The sequence below is a fragment of the Anser brachyrhynchus genome (assembly GCF_964034855.1).
Source record: "Anser brachyrhynchus genome assembly, chromosome: 3".
NCBI lineage: Eukaryota > Metazoa > Chordata > Aves > Anseriformes > Anatidae > Anser > Anser brachyrhynchus.
The window spans coordinates 41,843,824-41,869,965 of record NC_137696.1 but is presented as its reverse complement, the minus strand read 5'-3'; the positions used below and the strand labels follow the sequence as shown (position 1 = coordinate 41,869,965).

At 44.4% G+C, this 26,142-nt stretch overlaps 1 protein-coding gene across 8 annotated transcripts in view; it reads left to right on the top strand.

The window, feature by feature from the left end:
- The window catches only part of KIF26B (kinesin family member 26B), a 293,782-nt gene extending 269,641 nt beyond the window's left edge, over positions 1-24,141 (top strand). For all 8 annotated transcript variants that reach the window (XM_080586714.1, XM_080586713.1, XM_080586717.1 and 5 more), the window contains 4 exons: positions 681-4,116; positions 16,922-17,124; positions 18,437-18,587; positions 20,412-24,141. In XM_080586714.1, coding sequence (XP_080442840.1) covers positions 681-4,116; positions 16,922-17,124; positions 18,437-18,587; positions 20,412-20,560 — 3,939 coding nt within the window. In that variant the 3' untranslated portion in view covers positions 20,561-24,141. The remainder of the gene's footprint in view (positions 1-680; positions 4,117-16,921; positions 17,125-18,436; positions 18,588-20,411) is intronic.
- Positions 24,142-26,142: the final 2,001 nt, after the last annotated feature.

Below are 26,142 nucleotides of genomic sequence, written 5' to 3'. Positions count from 1 at the left end.
GCTCCTTTTATTCTGACTGCTTCTAAATATTGGTGGTTGATTTTCCAAGAAGTAAAGAGATGGTGAGCCGTATCCAATTCTGTGTTTATGGAGGCCTGGTTCCTTCTGTATAGCTTGCATTGGGAATTGGGTACAACCAGTGAATGTCTGATTTAAATTGACTGCCTATGGATTGACAAAAACTTTGAAGAGAGACAAGAGAAGGAAATCAGTCCACACACCATCACAGCAGTGTGCCTTCAGAGACTCTGTGCACACATTATACAATTCCACACACTGGTAGTATGACCAAAAGGGATTGTCTTTATTTTCTGTGCCTTATTTGTGTGATGAGTTTTCTTGTTCCTCTTCAGACACACAAAATCAGGAAAGCCTTTGGCAAATATCTGATTTCTTTGGTTGGACTAAATTAGAAAAGGGATCTTGATTAATTTATTCAGTCCTTTTTATTTTTGAAATCTCATGACTCTTAGAATGGGACATTTGGAGCTGGGGCATTGGGTTCTCTGTTGAACACTGCCGTGTGTTTGCTGTAAGACTGAATATAAAAGGCTTCAGAGCTCTGTGCATTAGAGATTTCCCTGTTTAGATGCGACTGTGACATTTTTGTGCGTGTGCTTTGTGCAAGGAGCTGTTTGCAATACTTAAATGTCATGGTCACTGTCTCTCTGATGTTGCAGTACACATCGAGTTCTTCTGGAGGAGAGAGCTCTTGTGAGGAGGGCAGGATGCGGCGGCCAACCCAGCTGAGACCTTTCCATTCCAGAAACACCGTTGACCCAGACTTCCCTATTTTGCATTTGTCAAGTGATCCTGATTATTCGTCCAGCAGCGAGCAGTCCTGTGACACAGTGATTTATGTCGGCCCCAATGGCACTGCCCTTTCTGATAAGGAACTGACAGATAACGAGGGTCCCCCTGACTTTGTTCCCATAGTTCCTGCACTGCAAAAGACCAAAAATGAGGGAAGGCTGGAGGAAGGTAGTGAATCAGGGCCCAGCACATCTGAAAGAGATTGCCTGAAGTGCAACACCTTTGCAGAGCTCCAGGAGAGGCTGGATTGCATAGATGGCAGTGAAGAGACCGACAAATTTCCCTTTGAAGAGATGCCTGCTCAATTTAGCTCAGACCAGATGTCTAAGTGCTCTGTCTCAAGCCAACTGGCAGAGCTTAGCCACTTACCAGAATCAGATAAGGAAGATACAAAGCCAGAATGTCAGCATCCTGATAGAGAAGCCAAGGAAAATATAAATGCAACACCCAGCAAAACTAAAAGAAATCACTCCCCCATTCCTTCTGGAGCTCTTACTAATGTTTCAACTCCTTCTTCTCCCAGGAGTGTAACAGGCAGCTCTAGTAAAGAGCTTAACTCTTGCCAGTTAGCACACAGCACCAGCTTGCAGAGCAGCAGAGAAGGTCTCAACACCTGTGGATTTGTGGAAGGCAAACCTAGGCCAATGGGTTCGCCTCGGCTTGGCATTGCAAGCCTCTCCAAAACATCTGAGTACAAACCACCAACTTCTCCTTCCCAGAGGTGCAAGGTCTATACACAGAAAGGAGTCCTGCCCAGCACCACTCCCCCACCAGCTCCTCTGAGTAGGGATACTGGGATGACATCTAGTGAATCTTCATTACAGCCAGAAATCCGGACCCCACCTGTAGGAATGAGCCCTCAGATCATGAAGAAGTCGGTGTCTTCCAGCAGTGGGGATTTCGAAGACACCATTCTTGATGAAGATCAGCAACAAAGCATTTCTCCTGAATCCAAGAAGGAGATACTGAGCACCACCATGGTGACTGTGCAGCAGCCATTGGAACTGAATGGAGAGGACGAGCTGGTGTTCACCCTTGTAGAAGAGCTAACCATTAGTGGGGTCCTGGACAACGGGCGCCCAACCAGCATCATCAGTTTTAACAGCGACTGCTCTGTGCAGGCTTTGGCCTCTGGGTCTAGGCCAGTCAGTATCATCAGCAGCATATCCGAAGATCTCGAATGTTACTCCAGTGCAGCTCCTGTGTCTGAAGTCAGCATCACACAGTTCCTGCCACTTCCAAAGTTGGGCCTGGATGACAAATCCCAGGATGATGGCAGCAGGCGCTCATCTATCAGCTCATGGTTGAGTGAAATGAGCACAGGGAGTGATGGTGAACAGTCATGCCACAGTTTCATTGCCCAGGCATGCTATGGGCATGGAGAAGCAATGGCAGAACCCCCTGTTTCTGAGTTTGCAAGCACCATACAAAGTGCCAGCATGATCTGTGTAGGTGACAAACAGAAGCCAGTGACTGACAACATGCTCATACTGTCAGAAATGGGGGAGGAAGCTTTCGGCAAAGTGCCACCCATCAAAGGCTGTAAAATATCAGCTCTAGGGAAAACTACTGTCACAATTAAAAACACTGCAAGCCTCAGTAGCTGTGAGGGCTACATCCCAATGAAGACAAACATTACTGTTTATCCATGTATTGCCGTTAATCCCTTCAAAGCACAAGACACTGATGACGCTGTATCAGCAGTAACTGCAGACCCAAAAGCTGCCCATTCCCATGAGGAGAAAGAATCCAGTGCTAAGAAGGATATCAAATTTGAAGATCCTTGGCTGAAGAGAGAAGAAGATGTTAAAAAGGACAGCTCTGGGAGCAGCGATGGGCCAAGGCCTGACACAGCCACAGTTCCAGCCAAGCCTGAGCACAGCACAAAGCAGTCCTCAGCAGACAGGTTTAGCAGCAGCAGTGGTGGGGACGCCTCTATCTCCCCAGGATCTGACAGTCTGAAGAGGATCGTGGATGGGTGTGAGATGGCAGCATCAGGCTCTGCAATCCAAAGCCCCGTTCATTCCATTGATGGCTTGAAGAGCCGTAGCCTCCCTCGAGGGCTCCCAAAATCAGGCAAGCTGGAGGAACCTGACAGTCACCTCCTTCCTACTGCCACTGACAGCAGCGGAGCCAGCTCTCCTGCCCACCCCCAGCTTTCTAAGGCTAGCCTAGACAAAAAAATGGCCTCTCCCAAACACTGTGTCCTCACTCGCCCCAAAGGGACCCCTCCTCTGCCGCCAGTGAGAAAGTCAAGCTTGGATCAGAAGAACAGAGCCAGCCCCCAGCACAGCGCTGCCAGCAGCACCACCAGCAGTCCCTCCAGCCAGCCCGGGCCCTTCCTGGCCAGCTTCCCTGAGGAGCTGAATGCCAAACCCAAGGGCCCTGGCATTGACAGCAGCAGCAACAACAGCAGCAGCAAGCTGTTCAGTGCCAAGCTGGAGCAGCTCGCCAGCAGGACCAACTCCCTTGGAAGGTCCACAGGAAGCCACTATGAGTGTCTCTCACTGGAAAGAGCAGAAAGCCTGTCCTCTGTGAGCTCCAAAATGAACCCTGGCAAAGACACCACCATGCCGAGGGCTGGAAGGAGCGTCAGCCGCAGTGTCATGTCCTCACCAACCAACTCGGGGCTCTCGCAGTCTGCAGGGGCCTCCCCAAAAGCTGGACAGTCAAAGATCTCTGCTGTCAGCAAGCTCCTGTTGGCGAGTCCCAAGGCCCGAAGCCTGTCTGCCTCTGCCACCAAAACACTCAGCTTTTCGACCAAGTCTCTGCCTCAGTCCGTCGGGCAGAGCTCCAGTTTGCCTCCAAGTGGGAAGAATATGTCCTGGTCAACACAGTCCCTCAGCAGAAACCGAGGCTCCAGCCTCGCTTCCAAATTGCCGCTTCGGGCTGTCAACGGGCGGATTTCAGAGCTGCTCCAAGGCAGCGCCGGCTCCAGAGGTTTGCAGCTGCGGGGAAACTCAGAGGCAGAGGAGCGCGGGGGCCTTCATGGAGAGGAGAAGCCGGCCGTTCACATGCTGCCATCCCCTTACAGCAAGATCACCCCTCCCCGGAAACCTCACCGCTGTAGCAGTGGTCACGGGAGCGATAACAGCAGTGTCCTGAGCGGGGAGCTGCCCCCTGCCATGGGGAAGACCGCCCTGTTCTACCACAGCGGGGGCAGCAGCGGCTACGAGAGCATGATGAGGGACAGCGAGGCGACGGGGAGCGCCTCTTCTGCTCAAGACTCCATGAGCGAGAACAGCAGCTCTGCCAGCGGCAGGTGCCGAAGTCTCAAAAATCCAAAGAAACGCTCAAATGCAGGTAAGTTTGCGGTGATGTGAAAGAGGGACACAGAGAAAAGCAGAAAGCTAGTTCACGGTGGGGAGGCCAACCCTGAAGATGAGCTAGTTCAGTGCCAGCTGTATCTAGTAGCAGAGAAGCCGTGCCAGGTTAAGTGTCCTGGGCTCTCAGCTTCTTCATTTTGCAATGTGCACAACTCTGTATGTTTGCATTGCCTATGCAGCGGAGTCTCCCCCTCACCCTTTTCACTTAGGTTTATTTCACATTAACGGAACACGTATCCCTAAAGCTGTTCCATGTTGCCAGTGGCCATCACATTCAAGTATTTATTTGTACAAATATTCTTCTGATTTGATTCCAAAAAGATGCCTTTGCGAGGCAGTCAAATGTAATTGTTCTTAAGCACTTTGGGCACAGACTAACCTCTCGGTATGCGTGTGTTTCAGCAGCACAAGACCAGAGTCTTGCTCAAGAGCAGTATCTGTTGTGAGCTCACTTTAGCTCTTCGTGTCCTCTGGATGCCCAAAGGGTTCAAGATGCCCTGCAGCTGAAACTGAGTTCCTTCTTCCCACCCATATTAGAAGGCGGAACAAAGCTGTGCCCATGCCCCTTGCAAGATCATATCCTGCCTCTGAGTCTTTTGTTTTCTAACTTTTTAGTTGTGAGCCCTTCACTTCCAAGTATTTTTTAATTAATAAATAATAAATTTTATTAATAACATTATAAATATGGGAATTACTTCACTGAAGTACTTGCAGATCTGACAGCTTTTTAGTCATCACAGAGCGGATCAGAAAGACTTCGCCTTTGTTCAGCCGTAATCCCCAGTAGCTTTCATGCTGCATCAGCGCTTTTTAATCAGATAGCAAGAGCCTCCTGGGCCATGCCAGAAGTCTGTGCCATGCAGCTGGTACATCTTCTCACCAGAACATTAGAGTTTCAGAGGTTTGCAGGGAGGGGATGAGGAACATCCATCAGCTGGACACCTCACCTTTTTCCTGGGTGCTGCTTTCCCAGTCTGAAGTGTGAGTCATGCCTAGTTTCTTTTTCTAAATATGCATGTTGACATTGGAACGGGTATGTACAAGTATTTGAAATATCAGTGGCTACCTACCCTGCAGTAGTTCTGGCTGTGCAAAACGTGTTATTCTCATATAGTTCCTAATTCACCAGCCTTTCCACTTGCTGGGTTACTTGCCTCTGGGATTCATTTAGAGTGAATGAACTGAGTGATGCATTACCCTCTCTTTCCTTGTGCTTTTGACTGCAGTAGCAGGAAGAACATGTGCAGCACAGATGTGAACACAATAGATACCACTATTAAAACCATATCCATAAGTGCATGGCTGATTTTACCTGTTCAGAAAATACATCTGAAAGTGATAGCTGTTCATTGTGCAAGCAAGGGCCAAGTGATGAAATAATCTTTCTGATGCTAACTTTGCATCCTATGAGAAAGACTCTCTTCTATCCTTTCAGCATATGTGGCAATGAATTGATTTTCCTCTTTCTGAGGAGCTGGTCCTCTAATGGCTCCTTTCAAATATGTAATTTTTAATGGTAATGTGCAAGAAAAAGAAGGATGATTTTGTATGTTGTGGAAAAGGAATCCAAAGCTGACTACACAGATTGCATTGAGGGCATACAGGAAAGCTGGGGAGGGACTCTTTCAGGGAGTATAGTGATAGGACAAGGCGTAATGGCTTTAAACTAAAAGAGGGTGGGTTTAGATTAGGCATAAGGAAGAAATTGTTCACTCAGAGGGTGGTGAGGCCCTGGAACGGGTTGCCCAGAGAAGCTGTGGATGCCCCATCCATGGAAATGCTCAAGGCCAGGCTGGATGGGGCTTTGGGCAACTTGGTCTGGTGGGAGGTGTCCCTGCCCATGGCAGGGGGATGGAACTAGGTAATCTTTAAGGTGCCTGCCAACCCAAACCATTCTGTGAGTCTGTGATTTCTGAGATTGTAATGCTAACTAGATTGTATGTTATAGAGAAGTTGCCCATATGATATGGAGTTTTTCCACAGGACATTTGCCTTTTTTTTTTTTTTAATTCTGTAGCAAAAGCTTAGCCTCTTGATTTCTAATTGCCTTGGCAATGATACAATGACAGGCACGCAGTCACCATCCTTGAGAGATGTCCATCTGCAGTACACAAGTGGCTCTGTAAAGGTCACCATTCCTTTGTTTAGCTTAGAAATAAAGCTTAGACAATCCTCCTCTCTTGTGACAGCCTGTAATACCTTCCAGTTACTTCTGACACAGCTGGACAATGTCAACAACATTTGACCCAGGAATAGATGCAGAACTTTAACAATTTCTGTGAAAACAGGTAGCTGTGCAGGTGAGGGAGCGGAGAGAAAACTGCAGTGCAGATTCAACCTTAGTAGACACCAGAGTCCATCCCTATCTCTCGAATCTATCCAACTTTTATCCTACCTGTCAGAGCTGTAATGGTGGTTTGTCATGCAGTACAGATATGCAAAGACAGTGAGTGATGGGACGAGCAGGAAGCTTTCCTTACCAGGGAACATGGAGAGGCAGCTTTGCTACTCTTTCTTTACTGCTGAGTGAAATATGACCTTCTTCTCCAAATACAGCTCTCTCTCTGGATGACAAATTCATGTCTTTAGTCTAATTTCTTTTTAGTTTTGTTCCTGTCTCCCTAGTCAGCAATGGTGTGGGTGCCTACCTTTGCTAGATTGGAAGGTCTGGAGTGAAGGGTGTTCGGGGCACGGCCAACATCCCTGCAAGACACCTGCCGGGTAGGCTCAGCATGGCGTGGCATGTTGACATCCCTCAAAGTACTTTGCAAAGCTTCTCTCTTAACTCAGTCTGTCACCTGACATGGAGAGATCATGCGAATTAGTGTTATTTTTGATACTTTACTTTTGAGAATGATTCCCTGTATCTGCAAGTAATTCCTGTATTGTTTAGAATAAGTTGTATTTGTGTTTGTATGCAACTGCAACCAATATTTTAAAGCAATTAAAAAAAAAAAATCTTTCCTGCCTTCCATATCTTTAGCAGCAAACCACCATCCAGAAATTAATAAGGTTTCACTTTCTTATAACCCAGCTCCTGTTTGCATTTGGTCCTGCAGCAGGGAAGTAATAATTCTGTTTTGATGTGTTTGATAATAGTATAATTTTTCACATGTCAGCAGATTTATGATGGCATAAAACCAGGATTATGACTTCAATGCAGGAGAACATGAAGGAGGACCTGAGATATAAGGGAGAATGTAGTTGTTCACAAACATATTTTTATTGCATAATAAACAAAAAAATATGCAGAGGTCTGCAGTCTTTCATCCTCTGTAATATTTCCTGTCTACAGGTCTGTTCTCACCTGAATGATTTCTCTTAAGGAACACTTTTTAATGAAAAAGATAGCATACAAAGGTTCTGAGCTCTTAGAAGACAGATATTATTTTAATACATAGTGTCAAGAGCATTGGACCTTTCCTGATTTGCGGTCACAGATCCACTGTGCTGTAATGGATATGGCACTGTAGATATGCTCATTTCGGGTCAGGCAACCTTGTCCACTTTATTTATGATTATTATTAGCAGAAATGCTAGCTGTCAGACACGATCAACATGAATCAGCCCAAGGCCCCTTTAAGAGGAGCTATAAAGAGTCTTTAGGAGAATCACCAGCAACGCTGTCAGATCTCACAATTACTTTTGAAGTTCTGACACATTGGAAAGACATCATTTTTTCCTTGAGATTAAGATCTCGTCTTTCAGTGCTCTTAAGTGCATTATTTGTATGTGTAGGTGCTTCTGCACTGGTTGTCATACATGAAGCATCAGACCTACATTGACAGCTTTGGAAAGATAAAGCTAGTTGATATCCTTCAGTTTTAGCCTTAGGTTAAATTTTAGGCTCTACACAGGTATGTGTACAGTTCACAGACAGCCCAATACTGTGTGAACAAAATAAATAAATAAATTGCATGTTACATTCCGATACCTATTGAAAAACGCATGTTTACATCATGAACCATATAAGCCTCCCCCCTGTAGTAACCTATCAGTTTAATAAACACTTCCATCTTTCCAGCAATTAACATTGGTCCTATAACTCCACATCAGCATACATTACCCCAGAGTGACTGCTTATCGCAGAAACAGCTATTTGGCCCTGATAGACAGCTGTACATTTCAAAGCTTTGTGTAGCTGCCCCTTAATCCACCTTGTGGTGCAAATATTACTCCAGACCCCGTTTTACAGGTGTAGAGAGCTTTACTGACTTACCCAATGCTTACAGCTAAGTGAGAGCCAGATCCAGGATTAAATTGCAGGCACCGTTGACTTCTGACCTTGACCCCCAACTGACTTGGCCACACATCCTCCCCTGCCCTTAACTGAGCAGTGGAGAGGAGGGTTTTATCTGCTATTTTCTTTTTGTAGCACCCCCTCCCTCCCTCTCCACCCACCCACAAGCATCTGTGCAGCTGTGTTTGCTCCGATTTTCTTCTCTCACTCCGTTAGCCTTTTCCTTGCAGGAAACAATTGGCATCTCAACCATTTTCCTGGCTCTCACTCCATCCTCCTCTCTCTCAGGGAGGCAATACTGTTTCAAGCAGGGCACTGAAGTGTTAGGGCATAGTCATCTCCAGCACCAATTATATATTATTTTTTAATACCTCAGAAGTTTCAAGTGAACTGGCCCAGTGCTGGTCCACAGAAAGGCAATGACAAGGGTGCTTTTATAGTACAGACTCCTTTGTGTCATCAGGAAATGCATTCAGGCTTACCTCCATTTTAACCAAGCCGTATTTGTGTCCTGGGAACACAACAGGGACGAGAGGGAGGCAGGCAGGGTGGCAGATCAGGACTTGCACCATCTGTGTTGTGTTCTCAGGGGTGCTGCTGGTTCCCTCTGTCACCTTGGGCAGCTCGTGCACTGTCCGTGTTCCCTGCTTACCAGCTCACAAAACTAGATCATGGCCTTGTGGAAGAAGTAGCAGAGCGGGGTCCTTAGATCAGAAGTGTTATGTGGCTGCTTGTTGCTCTTCTGCCTTGTTAGTATCTTTTCCCCAGTTCAGTTAGGGTGTATGTGGCCTTTACTCTAAAACAACTCTCAATGCAAAACAGGACTGGGTGATTTCAGTCGTCCAGCTTTACTGCTTGTTTCCAGGTGCATGATCCCCTCAGCTCCCAGCTAGCAGCAAAGCAAGAGCCCAGGATCTAATAAGGTTTACCCAGCAAAGGCAGGCCCTATTTGCATTCCCACGTGATGTGCATGAATGCCTTGTGCCTGCCTTTCACCTCTCTCCTACAGATGATACAGGACTGCCAGGTCTGTGAGGAGACCTCCCCTGGGACAGCAAAATGAGAAGGGCTCTAAGACAATTTGTTAAAAGACGGGGCTTCCCATGGAAATTGCAGAGATGTTCCTGAGGCTGTTTGCTTTCCTGTTCCTTTTGGGAATGGGCTTGGGTGCCTGAGGGAGCCCCCAGCCCACATGACGTACAGTTAGGCCTAAGGGCTGTCGTGCATCATTGCCTGCAGTGATCTGCCAAGCTGGGAGGCTCCTCTGCCACAGGGAGTGTCTTCTCTGACTTCTGCTTCCCTCTGGATGAGGTTTTTCAGAGCTCTGAGCCTGAACCTGGAGCTTTACTGGTGCTGGCAGGGTGAAATGCATGGTGCTGCACACTGTGGCCCCGCTGGGCTGGGGAGAGCAGCTGGCCTGTGGCAACCAGCACAATGCACTGGTGGAGAGCAGGGACACAGGAGGAATTGCAGAATGGTTTGGGTTGGAAGGGACCTTACAGACCACCTGGTTCCACCCCCCTGCCATGGGCAGGGACACCTCCCACCAGACCAGGCTGCCCAAAGCCCCATCCAGCCTGGCCTTGAACATTTCCAGAGACAGGGACTCCACAGCTTCTCTGGGCAACCTGTTCCAGGGCCTCACCACCCTCTGAGTGAAGAATTTATTCTTTATATCTAATCTAAACCTACCCTCTTCTACTTTAAAGCCATTACTCCTTGTCCTATCGCTACAGTCCCTGGCTGCTTTCCTGTAGGCCTCTTTCAAGTACTGGAAGGCCACTGTAAGATCTTTCAGACTTCCTGAACGTGGGCTATCATAGAGCATTGGAAAACAAAAAATTAAGGGATGCTATTGGTAGTCAGGCCAAGTCTGAACAAGACTGAGGAAAAGACAAGGTTTCCAAATGCTGGCTTCCTGATTTAAACCTATGCCTAGGGCTGCAGTTGTCTTTCACAGCATTTGCAGGACCCTGCTCCTACCAATCCAGGATAGGATTTGCCTGTGTGTGTATATGTGTGTGTGTGCACACTTGAGTCATCTTTGCACAGGGAACCTGTCTGCCTATAGATAATTAAAGTTTCTTGCTGCAGCATTTTATTGCTTTTGCAGTAAAGTTTCATGACTCCTTACGGCTCTTTCTCAGTACTAAGTTTCACCACCAAAGTAGAGCAAATTGCTACATGATTTTAAACACTTGCATAAAAAGATAGACTATAAAGACATGAGAATAATTATCTGCAGTTAGAGTACCTGTTTTGCTCTTACCTCTGTACTCCAAATTTCACAGCTGGGATGGTTTTAAAAATGGAGATTTCAGGTTTCCTGGAAAGCCCTGAAAACTCCATATTCACACACGTTGCCCCTCTGAAAGCACTTAGCCCAGCCTACAAAAGCAGCAGAAAAAGCCAGAGGCTGAATCTGTAGGCTGTAAATTATGAAAGTCCATCTCCAACCAATATTACAAAGCAACACGTTTTGAAACGTGGCCAAAATGATAATGCTGAAACAAAACACCAACAAAAAGAGTCTGAGCTTTTCTCGTTGAATCCAAGTGAAAAGGAATTTAGTTCATGTTTAGACTGCCTAAGGCACTGTGGGGAGCTGAAAATTGCCCTTTGTATCACAAAGCTGTAGGGCATCTCCAGCATTTCTACTTTAACTTGCTTACAACTGATGGTAGCTAATTGATATCCTGCATTATTCCTTTAGCATGACAAAGGATGTTTAGCATTATACACCAAGACGCTGTCTGCGTGCAGGTGACCCCTTTGTGAGTGTGACTGCTGGCTGGACAGCCCTGGGGGGGGGAGCAGAAGGAGGGGCAGTGTGGGCTTCAGCTCCAATTTTTTTTTGTTCATTAAAACAACAGCATTGATTTTCCCAGGTCAAAGCCAGGCCATTTCATGCAGCAAATCTGTGTTGAAAGGGATCAGAGTAATCATTTTTTACACGCTTGACTACTGCATGCCAGCACTGAGCTTTCAGCCACATGAACATAGGAATGATTTAATAGAGGAAGTGGCAGCAGGCTATTGTGCACAGTGAAGGCTCCATGTAACATGCATGACTGAGTCGTGCAACATTAGGCTGGGTATAAATAAAACCTGCTCCTTGCACTGCCACAGAATTAGCTCACAGGAATGCCTCTACCACTGTCCCGTCGGGAGCTAACGCTCTGGCTGCAGAGCCCCTTCCTCCTCCATCTCTGCCTTTGCTGGCCAAGCCACAAGTGCAGCTATTTAGTGCGGTACTGCAGTAACAGTAACCGGCTCCTTAAATAACGCCCCAATGCCAACAAATCCATGTTAAACCACAATCTGGACCAAAGGGAGATGAAGATCTAGAAGAGACTCCAGTTGGTTTTTGCTAGGGATCGTGGGTGCCGAAAACGCAGTCCCTGTGATGTGCTGGAGGATCTTCCCTGGAGCGTCTCCCAGATTCCTTGTCAGCCTGCCACGCTGCAGGAGGGCTGCTTCCTCATCTGGTTTCAGCAGTGCTCATTCACCAGCTCTAAACTGCCCTGGAAGGCTCCTTATAAAGTGAGACAGTATCTCGGGAAGCATGGTTAAGAAATGAATGGGAGGGGTAGAAAAAAATTAGGTGTAGGCTGTACCTCAGCATATTCCTCATACCAGTATAGAAGCAACATGTCTTGTATAGGTATGGATGGAAAATTATAAACAAGGGTGGCTTTATTCCTGTGTACTGCAAGCAGTTATTTCTAGCCTTAGGTGTCCTTGTACTTCTTACTGATTCACAATGCATAAAAGCCACCACAGAATATGGTCTGCATTATTTTACAGTGAGGTGGGCATGGAAGATTTTTCTTCTGAATGACAAATCTCATCAGTGTTTCCTATTCCAGTTTTTAGGTGTGGCATAGTCCTTCCTATGCCATCTGAGTTGCCAGGATGAGTGAATGTTGTATAGATTTTCTGGCAATAAATGCCTGGATTTTTTGATGTTTGGAGCACCGACCTCAAGTTGGGCACCCTAAATACTTCTGATGAATTCTCCCCACCATCAGAGGGGCTTTCCTCTGGAAGGCATTGGCAACGTCTTGAGGAATCGGGAGGGGAGCACTGCACATACTGCATGAAAATCCAAGGAGGAGTGAATGACTGTGCTCTGCACTGAGGAAAAGGCACTGTACAATAAACTAGGAGGAAGGAGGTCAAAGAAATGGCGAAGAATTGCTTCAGTCACGGATAATTGCCCAGCAGGGCAGATCCTGTAGGAAATGGGGAAGAGAGGAGAAGTCAGCATTGCATCTTCAACTCAAACAAAGCAGGAGCCCCCTTGTCAGACAGTGAAGAGCAGCAGGGGGAACAAGACAAGTAATCTTTGCCAGTAAGCAGATAGTTTGATGCTACGTTGGAGGTTGATGCTATCACTACTGGACAGTATTTCTTGGAAATGAAGCCACAGAAAGAATGCGGTGAGCTTAGGGGTACTGCTCTACTTAGCCAGGATTAGTTTTTTGTAATCGCTTTCAGTTTGAATGGACTGTATAGTGAGAAAAAAACAAAATGCTGAACAACAGGTTCTGCACACAAAGGCAGTTTTACCTCCCACAGCATTTTGTGCAGTAGGGAATAGCTTTGGCTCTACATCCTGCCTTTAAGCACACACTATAAACTTCTGGAATTATGATATATCAAATTACAGTTTCAACTTCTGCTTGAAACATCTTGAAATTTCTAGGACAGCAGTTGTTTAACATCCCATTCAGCTGCATCCTCCTTTGAAGAGATACGCATCGTGCTTCTTTTCATGGAGATTTTGCATTTGTACTTTGTGCTTTTACCTTTTCCACAGAAAAGATGCTGAGGCTGGAATGTGTGCTTGGAAAGCAATAGAAAGGGAACGCTGCAAACTATACAGTATTTAAGCAAAAACAGACCTCTAGGGTTTCTGCCCCAGTCAACACATGCTTTTATGAGCACATATCCATATGGAGTTGGGTAGTTTTGCAGAGGTCAGCGAGTCTTATCCTTGAAGTTACCCTTACCTACCTAGCTAGCTTGGTCTGTTTCTAACACCTTAAAGATGAAGACTCCTCTGGACTTATATCTGCTGCAGTAGCTTCAGTGCCACCCTTCAGTCAGATCTGCTTTCACACTGCACACCTTCACTGCTATGTTGCTCCTTTTAGCTTAATTTTAACCTGGTTCATCATTGGCAGGGCTGAACCTGCCGAACCTTAACCAATAGCTCCCCGTAGAGCAACTGATCTGTTGCTAAAACAGATCTTGTAATCTGTGGGTTTTCAGGGCTATTTCACAGTGTGGTTATTCGTGCTCAAGCTAGGCTCAGGAGGGTTTGTTCTGAGTTCTGGGCTTGTTCCTAAGTTCTAACTTCAAGCTGAGTGAAAAACATACCCTGCCTTCCTGCAGGTAAAGGGGGAGAGTGGTGTGCTGCAGTTCCTACAGAGCATTTTATTTATTACCCAGCCAAAATGTAGGACTTCCTAACTCCCATCACATGCTAGCAATAAATATGTGACTTCAGATAGGTATTTTCTGTGTAAATGGAAAACTGCGTGCATCTGAGCAGTTTAATTGTTGTCTCTGTGTGTTGATATGGATGAGCGAGCTGTCAGCTGCTTTGTGACACACTCTGCTTAGGCTGTATCTCCTGCCTGATCCCAGTTAATGTGAAACCAGAAAAACCAGAGACAAAATGGAGAGGTCAGTGCCAGGAGTCTCCTGTCAAAGACACCCTCGTTTTCTGTACGTGGCCTAATAAGCAGCCTATTAATCAGTGCATATTGAGAATAAAGCAGTTTCAGTTTTACCTCCCTACAAATGTGCAGATTTCCTTTCTCCCAAAGCACTCTAAACCTCAGATAAATCATCCTGAGGCAGTGTTCAAGGCTCAGACAAACAGACTTCCCTCCTTCTGCCTCGTCTCAGCCTCACACGCAGACATACAGCCACAGCAGGGCAGTGAGACCTGTGTGGTGTCCCCTGTGTCCCTCATGGGACGTGGTGGCTTCCCCAGGTCCCCAGCAGGCGATGCTGTGCCCACCTCAGGTGGCTCTGCCCCTTTGCATTGCCTGGCTGCACTGGGAGCCGTTAGCCTTGCTGTGTTGTGATGACCCATGGGCTATCCAGACATGAGCTCTCACTAGGAAAACATGATGAGTGTATGTTAGCGTGTCTCTTGCCACTCCTCTGCCTCTTCACCAAAGAATACGAGCTATTAGCCAGAGCCTCATGTTGGAGCCCTCCTTCTAGACCCCAGGCTTCTGTTTCTCATTGAGCCAAATAAATACGAAAGGGAACTAAAAGCAAAATCATTTACCAGCATCCCTGTAATTCACACCACAGTGACATCTGTTTTACTTTTGCTCCAAGTGAAAGCCTGATGGTGTTCTTGTGGCAAGGTGAATCAGATTCATCCCCCCCTCTGGGGGAATTGCTGGCAGATGAAATTTGGAAGACTACTCCTCTGAGAGACCATGGCCAAACCCCTAAAAACTGTTTTTAGAAGTAGTTAATGCCTAAAGCCTTTTGGTCTCAAGTGACGCTTGGGGTGCACTCAGAGCCCTTCACATCTAGCCAAGCAGAGGGCTCATTTTCCAGGAGGGGACGAGCCCTTTGCAGGATCTCCCTCTGCATGTAACAAACGGTAAGGGTCTGCCACCCTGTCTCACCTACCCTCATGTACGCAGCTGCTGTCCCCGTTTGGTTGCCTCTCTCTAGCACCACGGATGAGAGTCACCCGTAGTACTGCAGCTTGCTGGCGTCTTCTCAAACCGTCTGTCATGGTTGCTATTGTTAGCTATGCTGGCATTGACTTTCAGTGGCTGTTGCAAAAGGTCTAGAAAAAAACTGCTTGCTGGTATTTAAAGGCTTCATTTATTCTGGCATGGGCTCATTTGCTGGGCTGCAGCTTGACTAGAAGTACGAGTATGATGGGTGTCATGGGATGGGCAGGGCAGGTCTGAGGCCATTGGGCGCAAAGGGGCCTTGTAGAGCTCCCTGTCTGATTTGGCTCTGCTCTCCTTTTCTTGCGTAGAGTTATCTCTGACGCATTGGAATAAAAGCTCCGTACACCAAGTTTTTGCAGGTGGACAGCAAGATAGACCAACCCTTCTCCTCCATGTTAAATCTAGCATTTACAGGTTAATTGCAGGTTACTGTGTTCTGGTTTCTAGCAAAGACTGCTGCACCCTGAAATCAATGGGACAAGATGTGGTAGTTTGCAAAGTCAGCAAAGAAAGCAGAAAAATAGACTCCCATGAATGAAACTGGCCAATACTATGTTACTTATAAATCCAAAAACCAAGTCATCAATGGATTTTTATTTTATTTTTTTAGCTTTCATTGAAGCACACAGTTGGCAGACATGTTGAAGCTATTTGCAAGCAAATTTCAATGAATGTAGTGCTAGAGATTCCTGTAAATGATTTTATCTTGTTTTTAAAATAAAATCTGCGTGATCATTCTGCATCCCTTCCCTGCTGGCATCAGTTTTGTTCCTGCAGCCAAGAGAGTCAGTTAATAGTTTCATTCAAACTTTCTGGCTCTGGCTTTTGTTTTTGGTTTCTCCCGTCCCTCCTATTCCTGCTGTCTCCTAGGGGAGAACAGGCAGGAGTTGTCGGCCACAAAACTCTTATTTTTTCTGTAACCCAGCCATCGCTCTGATTGTACTAAACTGAGCAGGGAAATGTAACCAGTTGTTTTTCCTTTTTTTTGCGTGTCTGCTCTTTCTCCCAACAAACCATATGCTCAAATTCCCTACTGCTGCCATCAGGCCAGTGACGTACTTTTTCTCCCTTGCTTTACCTGAGGCCCTGACTTGGCAACTCACATGGCAGATGCTTTCCATACGGCATAGGCTTTATCAGCCATGGTAAATTTTCAGCTATTGCAGCGCTCTGATCCGCTGTGCTGGTATTACAAAGCAGAGCGGGTGTGCGTGAGCGCTGCTCCTGCTGCAGGCAGTGACGAACCCTGCCGCCAGTCCGTCGTTCTTGCTGCTGTCTTGCCCTTCACCAGTGCTGGAGTAAGAGTATAAGTGACAAACATTTTAGAAAAATGCTGTACTGAACAGAGACAAGACTAATGCAGCTCTGTGGCATCCACTGAGCTTGGATGTACTTAGTGCAGACATTTTGTCCTCACTAGTGCTTTACTCCTGTAGCCGCTCTACAGGGCTGTTACAAAGGACTAGGTGGTGGCATACCGTCACTCAGCCCCAGCACAGTTGGGAACTAGGGCATCAAAGTGCTTTTTTGTGCTATGATTAAACAAAAAAGCAAGACCACACCTCCCCTTGAGATGGTCCAAGGAGAGGCTGGCTAATTCATTCTTGTTCTTAGCCTGTAGGAGCCAGTGCCAGTGGAGCGAGAGGAAAGCAAAGCTAGCCCAGTTGCAGCCCACTGCTCTGGTCCTTCACTGGCATACCTGCACGCACCGAGACCCGAGCAAAGGGAAGCAGGCACAAGCTGTGGAAGCTTTAGGGTGCGTATGGCCTCTGCGGATCAAATCTAACTGTGCTAACGCAGCATGGCAATTTCTGCATTTGCAGGCTCGCAGAGACGGAGGCTTATTCCAGCTCTATCACTCGACACCACTTCCCCTGCAAGGAAGCCTGCCAACAGCCCTGGTGTCCGCTGGGTGGATGGGCCCCTGCGAAGTGGACAGAGAGGGCTGGGGGAGCCCTTTGAGATCAAAGTCTATGAAATAGATGATGTGGAGAGACTCCAGCGGCGACGAGGAGGGGACAGCAAGGTGAGTGCAATCCCTGCAATCTGTCTGCCTCCTCTTGGAGGGAGGAATTCAGATCATGCAGTCAGCAGTGTGTAATATCATATATGGTTAATTCAATTGGCAGCAAAAAACGTATCTCATTTAAGAGCAGTTGTAACTCAAGTTACACCTTCTTCAGTAGCAGCTAACAGACATTGGTCCCTTGTATTTTTGCCCCTTGGTAATAGTCTTGGTGGCTCCTGTGTTCCAGCATCTCGTCACATCTGTCTTTCCACACAGCAGCGGTGCCTCAAGTACTTTGATGATATTGTTTCCAGAATAGCTTTTTTCTTCCCACTAACAAAGTTTCTGTTCCCAACCTCAGCCATCAGAACTTAAAAGTAGGCCAGAGAATTGGTAAAGGTCAGCTCCTGAGAGGTATGATTGGGAAGAGTATCTGAAGTTGGTGGTTTTACAATAACCACGTATGTAGCCTCTTTTATTATTTTAAGGCATTTTTCCCTCCTAGGCTCCCATCATTTGGTTAGGCTGTTCATGATGTTGTTGTCTGATACGGTTTTACATGAGGAAAAACATCACTTTCTGCGGTGGTGTTTCCACCCTCACACAGGTTTGGAGGAGGCTAGTTCTGGTACTGGGACCGCTCCCACCCCAGTAAGGATAGCACGACCCTCACCGTGAGTTCACTTACTGTACATCTTGATGGGTGCCACCACGCAGAGGTCCAGTGAGGTCAGACAGGCTGCCTCCGGCCAGCACTACAGCCTGTGCTGTTACTGTGCCCCTTATCTTTACAGAAAATACATCTTCATTATTTATGACTGAATTGCTAGAACTTTTCACAGCAACATATTTGTTTTGTTTAAGAATGTTTTAAATTTGATATTGCTACCGGTTTCCTTATTTAATGATGTGATTACTGCATTTCTCATGCACCAAGCACAGAGATATACTTAGGATTTTAATACACCAAGAATTGCTTCCTTCTCCCAAGAGCTTAGTTTTTTCTTAGCTAAACTTGTGGTGACAAAATCCAGAAATGTTTTGCTACAATTAATCTGATTTCAAGATGCCGTCTGTTATTAATTATTATGGTTTATTATTAACTATCATTGCAAAGTCTTCAAAGCTCACTCATGGAAAACATCAAAATCTAACAAAAGCAATAAAAATAAAACAGATGATAGATGATCTCGTGTAGTAATTCATATGCTTCCAGAGTAAATGGCTCATTGTTAGTATTATTGATTGGAAGATCATTTGGCTGAATGGATCTGGGTGTTTCTTCATCTCTTCACCTATTCCTTCCCTGCTCATTTTTCCTGGTTGGCAGGAAGTAATATGTTTCAATGCCAAGCTGAAAATCCTGGAGCATCGCCAGCAGAGAATCGCTGAGGTCAAGGCCAAATACGAGTGGTTAATGAGAGAACTGGAGGTGACCAAACAGTACCTGATGCTGGATCCTAATAAATGGCTCAGTGAATGTAAGGACATTGTTTTATTGCCTGAACTCGTAGGTGTCCTTTGGTTTATTTCACTGTGGGGAGGAAGGGGAGCAGAAAGGTTTGCTGAGAATGAGATGTGAGCTACTGTGTTTGTAAACTAGAATGAACTGACATATGACCTAAAGGCAAGATTTAGATTGACTGTATTTCTAGAACTAGTCCCTATAATTCTTATTAAATGTCAGCAGTAGAACTGAACAATCCTTTTTGCCTGAGAGCTGAATGTTAAAATGGTACAGCATTGTAGTGGTGAATGTTGTCATTGGTAGATAAACGTTCACACTTTTCAGTCCACATCTACTGAAAATGAGATTATTTTTTTGGCCTCATATCACTCAGACATATGAGCAATTTTATAAATCTGCTCTTCTACCACAGAATAGCACCGTGAAGCAAACTTGTCCCTTGGCACTAGTGGGCTTACATGAAGGATGAATTTGGCCCATTCTTCATTACAATATATGTGTAAAATTTAGTGAGCTTAAAGGGCATTTACATTCAAATGCAGAAGGACTTCCACACCTCGACGGAAAAAGATAGAGTACTGCAATAAATGTACAGCAATTTTTAGTATTAGCAAGCAGACGAATTCATGTCAGATTTCTCTGAAAAAAAAAAGTTTCAAGTTTGTTAGGTTATTTGCATGTGGTGAAAGGGTGCTGCGTTCTCTTAAAGCATGCTGACTCTTCCCTTGACAACTGCCATAAGTTAATACTAGATTGGCACTTTTGCAAAACAACCATGATACATGTTTTGGGAACAGTATTACGGAAGAGAGGTAAAAGAAATAGATTTAAAGGGAGCAGAGAATTTGTTATACATCACCATCCACTTATTGTGTGATGCCTTTGCTTCTGATTCCAGTGTGATAAATGCAGCAAGCCTCAAGGACAGCACAGACAGGGCTTCGATGAGATGGGAAGTGCTGGCTAACACTGCAGAGTTCCCACTCAGCTTCCATGGGGGCACCTGCCAGCTGTCTCTGGCAGCATACAGGAGCCTGCGGTGGAGTGATTGATGTGTACACCTTCCCTTACCACTCTCGAGCAGGCTAGTGGGAGTCACACAGAACAGGGAGAGGTGTGAGGAGCAAGGAGGTTGGAGGATGGTTTCTGACTCCAAGTTCTGATTTCAGCAAAGGACTTGTTCTCCCAGGGCAGAGCACTTACTTTACTCTCAGATTCAGAATCTCAGATTCAGGTCAGCAGAATGCGTGAGAGAGTCAGTACGTTTTATATACATGTTCCAAATAGAGATGACTTTGTTTAAGCATTAGGTATTAAGTGTTTGCTAAGTATGGTGCTGAAGCAAGCCCTGAATGGAAACAATCAAAATCAGTATGAACAGATTTAACTTGGCCAAATTTACATGTAATTAATGAATTTCCCTATCATGTTCACCGTGTGAGTTCCTTGTGGGAGCAAAAGTTAACCTGAAGCCTACAGGTGTTTTGTGCCAGCTTGTTTCCTCACAGTCAGCCATGTGGTTGCTGGAGAAATAGTCCTGCTGGCTTTTCTGAGGGAAAGATGGAGTGTGGCAAAACTCACCTGCAGAAGATGGCAGAGCATATCGCTCAAGAAATCATCCAATGCAATCATAACAGTATTTTTCACTATCAGCAAGCTGACAAACCATTTTAATAGTTGTTAAATAGAAAAGGCAAGTTTTAATGGTAATGGGAAGCTAAAGATAATGCTGTATACAGTACCAATGGGTTTGAAAGCTTGAATTAGATTTATCTCTCCCAGTAACGAGTACTCGGTTTTGTCTGCTTTTTCTATCTGTGTATTTTCTTTCCTACAGTTGATTTGGAGCAGGTATTTGAGCTGGATTCTCTGGAATACCTGGAGGCCCTGGAATGTGTGACTGAACGTTTGGAAAATCGTGTCAACTTCTGCAAGGCCCATCTCATGATGATCACCTGTTTTGACATCACCTCTAGACGCAGATAAAGAGCGAACCTCAACAGAATTTCAATGGGCATCTCTGCCATCCTCCTTTTCCCTTCCGAATAGCATCCCAAAGACAACAGAATGAGGATGAAGGTTGGAGTCAAGTCTCAACTGTGTGTATGAGAGATTTGCTTTACTATACGGAAGAGTAGTTTAAAAAAAAACAGGACAAGCATGAAAAATGGAGTAAGGATGTTGATTCTGTTAGCCTAAAAGAGCACTTTGAGGAACCTTTAAGGACATGTCTGTAAATAAGAACTGCTGGCAGAAGAGACTTCTTTCCCTGCGTTAGCTGAGGGAGGAGGGAAGGTGGTTGTAGGACTTCCACTGAGAGGTTCATTAAAAGAAAACCTATCCAGAAAGACTGTTTAAGTGCCTTGCAAAACTTTATTATCCAAACATTTATGTTCATACTTTCTTGTGTACAGATGGTGCTAGTCAAGAAAAGAAAAAGGAAAAAAAACAAACACACTTTCGAAATGTATTTACAGCTTGTTTTTCTCTTGGTGTTTTCTCCTATTTCAGACTTGCTGTTTCTAAGTAACTTGTGTTTGTAGAGATATTTCCTAATCAGTACGACATATGAATAAATGTTAACTGTCTTTTATTGTTACCAGAGTAAGGCCACTCAAAGAGAAATTCAGCTTTCCCAGATGACACGCAAATATTTCTAGCAGTAAACAAGGTTTGCTTATGTGTTCTTTTATACTACGTTCCACCTTAGAGAATACAGTAATTTTCCCAACCTATAGATTCTGCAACATGTGAGAGAGAAGAGGTGACGTTACATTTTCCATTTGTTTCAACCCCCATAACTCGTTTTCTTTTTCATGTATTTTAGCTTTGTACTAGCTAGAGCTATGGATGAGGAGGCCTAGCTCTCGTAGCTCCTAACCCTCTTTTCTGGGACTAATAACTCACTGGAAAATTACTGTTCAGGGTGATTGTTCCTGTGCTTATCAGTCCAAAATATCAGTCCAATTTATTCTGTCCTCTTTTCTTGAGACTATTGCTGATAACATTTAGCTTTGCCTCTTTTTGATATACACAACCGCAAAACATGTTTTGGCAGCTTTGGGTCCCTGGCCCGGTCTGTCCATAGTCACAGACATACCTGAGAAGTGCAGGCTCTGTTCAGCTCAGCTGGTTCAGAAATAAAGAGGAGTCATTAGTGAGCGAATATAACACTTCAGGCATGTTATAGAAGTGCTGTCTCCATCCCATTCCAACCCCCTTTCCACGGGCAAGGACATCTCCCACTAGACCATGTTGGTTGTTGCATTTTCCCAATCAACACCTCCCTTATTGGAGCCATGACAAAACTATATTGACATCAAAAGGATGAGGGTCTGGGCCTCAGTGCATATCCAAATGTTCTACTTGTTTGCATCTTTATCTATAAATGGTATGTGGGAAGGAACATCCTTTGTGTTACTTGAAGAACTGTGTGAAATTTGCATTTTAATTATGAATGAGCATAAAGAATTATTTTGTTGTATGGGTTTCTTCTTCTTAATATTAAAATAAGCCCATTCACAAAAATTCCTCTAGCATACACTTGCATGACCTTCCTGTTGCTTATGAGAAAATAAGAGCAGCATTTAACATATACTCAGTATGCATCAGTTCATGAATATATTGTTCTTAAATGCAGCTCCTCCTTTGCCTGCATCAGCACATTAATGCCATTTTACAATATGCACTAACTCCCAGAGGAAAAACTCTGCAAAAATACTGATAGATTTATTTAAGGGTTACCTGAAGAAAAACACATGTATGTTTGCCATTTTATCAGGATAGACCAAAATTTATTCGTGAAGCCAAATGGATTACACCAAGGATGCATTTGACACACTGAAAATTATGTAGTGAATGAACAAAATCGCAGTCCTTACAAATATTTTATCTATGAGGACTTAATTATAATGACCATTAACACTCATAGAATGGCTCAGGTTGGAAGGGACCTTAAAGAACATCTAGGTCCAACCCCCCTGCCACATAACTCCTATCACATATGAGTATTCATATACTAAAATCAATAGTAATCTTTTTTTTTTTTTTTTTTTTTTTTAACTTTCTGTCAATGCATTTCAAAATTTGCCACTGTATTTCTGGGAGTTGTGGTGGCTTAATGCATAAAAGGGAATGTAAATTTGCAGAGATTTGACATCTGTGGAACATTTTCTCTGTTAAAATAGCTTTTTACTTTAAAGTTTATATTATTATACTTCAAATATCTTCAAAACAGATAATTAAAAGCATCGTGACCTTATTAAAATTGCTTTTAGTCTATAGTAGCCAGCATTTTACAGAAGACTCAGACACTTCTGCAAGTCATCCAGGAAATCCCATTATTTTAGCAATGTAATAACCAGTGTAATGCTGCTTTTATCCTGTATTTTTTAAGAGGCATCGTTACCCAAAAGACATACCAGCGATGTGAATGGAATCCTTAATTGTTTGCATATTCAGAAATCAATCTCATTTCCCTGGAACAGCTTCAGTAGGAAACAGCAATGGTAACGCAATTAGGCCTGAAGGTTAAACCTTTGTTTGCATGTGCAACAGAGGATCACGGTTCTTTATTGTCAGGTTCTGCAGTGAGTGCAGAGCACCAGCCATTAGTTTCCATTAGAGGCAAGAGTTTCAGGCAAGGGCAGATGGGGTGGTTTGGGCCTAATTCTGAAAACTTTTCATCTTGACAGGCTTGAATATTATTTCTACGAGGGACAGAACTTGCTCTATGACCCCAAATTCAGGTGCATCCTTGGACTTGGGAGTTTGGCTGTGATCTGAATTCAACCATCCGGCTGGTCCCTGTGAGCGCCGGCAGCGGGCAGAAAGCCTGGGTCATGCACCAGCCGGCTCGGGCGCTCTGGGTCCCTTCGTTTCATAGAGCGTGTGGGAGAGCCCTAATTCCTGGAGCATTTGTCACAGCTGCATGTGGCTTCGCTCCCACCATTCATGCCTTGTACCTGCTTCAGAATGATTTCTTGTCAATTCATTCACATCTGAGTAATCAGAAGTACTATTTTGCAGAAGGCAGGCAAGCAAACCGATACCCAAGCTGTCCTTTCTTAGCTCTATCCTGACTGTTCTCATCTCGTGTGTTGGTGTAACTGTGTGTAACTCTGTGTGGTGAGGCACAACAGCATCAAGAGTTACGAGTTATAGCAGAGAAAACCCAGTAGTGAAGAAAAGGAAGAGTCACCTGCCACTATGGTGAGCTGTGCAGTTGAAGAACGGGCTCCTCATCTATTTGATACCCTGATGCATCCCTGATTTTGCCTAAAAGCCACGCACAGGGTTATCACTGACCATCCACAGGCTTCAATCCATAGTCTTAGAAGACTCCCAGTGTCACACCACGCAACTTCTGAAACTTGCAGCTACATAAAATACTTACTAATAAAGAGCAACGTCACGCTTCTCTGACACAAAGCAAGCTAAAAGTGAAAACTGCAGATAATGCATAGTTTTTTTTTTTTTCTTTCTCTGAACATGGGAATTATAGAGGCAGAAAGCCTGGAGTAATGCTGGGATTAATACACATCAGAATAAACGTAGTCCTTTAAAAATATTTTCTTTTTCATTTATCTCAATAGTATGGTTTGTCTTAAAATAGCCACTACTATCCGCACCATGGAATTCAAATTTTATGACAGCTGAAGGAAGTGTATTTTTTGACAAACATTGCCTTTTACAAATGTTTGTGATTTTGTTTGGTTTTTTTTTTGAGCCAACAATCATCAAAACTGAAGGGTAGTATATACATACAGACAAATGCATACGTACGTAGCCTGAGGGAGATACCCCCCACATACATTATTTTGGAGAGGTTGCATAGCTGTTCACAAATGGCAAAAGCCCCACTCCCTCCCTCTTCCATGCAGTGCCTATAAAACCTTTCTCCTGTCACTCACCAAGATGAAGCAGACTTATGCCACACTACAGGAAAAAGGCTTGAAAGACTTCTGAAGGGTTCCTTTAAAGGTCCTTTATTCCCCCTGTTCTGCATCCTGTAGGCCGAGTTGCTGCAGTTCCCATGTCGAGGCTGTTACTGAAATGTTCAAGCCTGTAGAAATAATCCAAATGAACTACTCTGTATTCCAGGGTGTCATGAATTGAAGGCAAGATATCTCATGATCATTGCTGCTAAATACAACAATTTGAGCTTATGCATGGTGTGTACACCCTAGTCACGTCAATTGAAAGCCTGGACTATTAACTCCTTGTGAGATAAAGCTTCCTGTCAAGTCCTCATAGATTTATAAATTGTAACCTGAAGTTTTTGTGTTGCAGATGACCAGCCAAAGCAATTATTCCCATAAATTAGAGGTTTATTGAACCTCCGATGGCTGTTCATATGGGTGGGATGGTCACACAGCATTAGGGATGCAGAGATCAGAGCAGTTGTATCAGTGCATGCTGATGGGAGTAGATGATGGCCACATAGGGCGGCGCTATTTCTCAAATCCACAGAGGGGTGACGTCGTGCTTAATCCCGCCATCATCATGGTCCTTGTTTTGTTACCCCATAGGCTTCTGCGTTGCTGACACCCAGCAGTTTTTGGAGACACGAGGCGGGATGTTGCTAGCTATTGCAAGACTTGAAATAGGTTTCCAAATAGCTATGGCAAACAAAACTGTGAATGATTTGTCAATCCAAAGTTAATTATCTCTATCTCTTGCATTTATTGTGTGCTCATCACAGGTTATCTGAGCTTCCATACCTGCTCTTGGAAATAATAAACCATTTTATTATTGGCTTTATCTTTTCTTCTTTCTCCTTCTCAAGCAAACTTTAAAAAAAAAAAGGGGGAAAAAAAATCAGTTTCCCTTGAAAATGTAGCACCCTTATCTTGACCCCTTTGAAGTCAATACGGATTTTGCCACCAGCTTCACTGGCAGCAGACTGAGGCTCACTTATGCAACATTTTGAACACAAAGGGTGTGATTATTTGTCAAAGAATGGAGGTGCTGGCAGTGAAAAAGTAACATTCATCTGTAATATTTCAAACTATCTTCAAAACTCTCTCAGACACGAAACAATCTACAACCCAAACCTTCTTACTTTGAGTGGTCCTACTTAAATATTGAGCAAACTTTATAATAATGGTTAAAAATGGTGCTTGAGGCAGTTTCAGCTATATTACATATTCTCTATATACTATAGATATGGATTGTATTCACCCTCTCTATTGTATATGTATGTGTGTGAATATTTACATCTAGCACACATACATATATGTTTTATGTATGCATAGATACTAACTTTTCTGTTTGACTTCTTTCTCTCCCATAGCTGAAACTGCTGGTTACTAACATCCACATCATATTCTATGTATGAAGGATATAATTTATTTGTAAACTCAGGATGTTCTTGTTTTATAGAGTTGCTTGTATTTTATAATTTATTTACACATCATGGGTGGAAATGCTTATCTAAGTGCTATGCATTGAAGTGTATGTTTGCTAAATCCATTTCACTCTGTCCGTGGCTATGTTCTTTCTTGTTATAACAATGGTATATGATAGGGCTAAGGAGGAGACAAAATGATGGATACATATCTTATGCT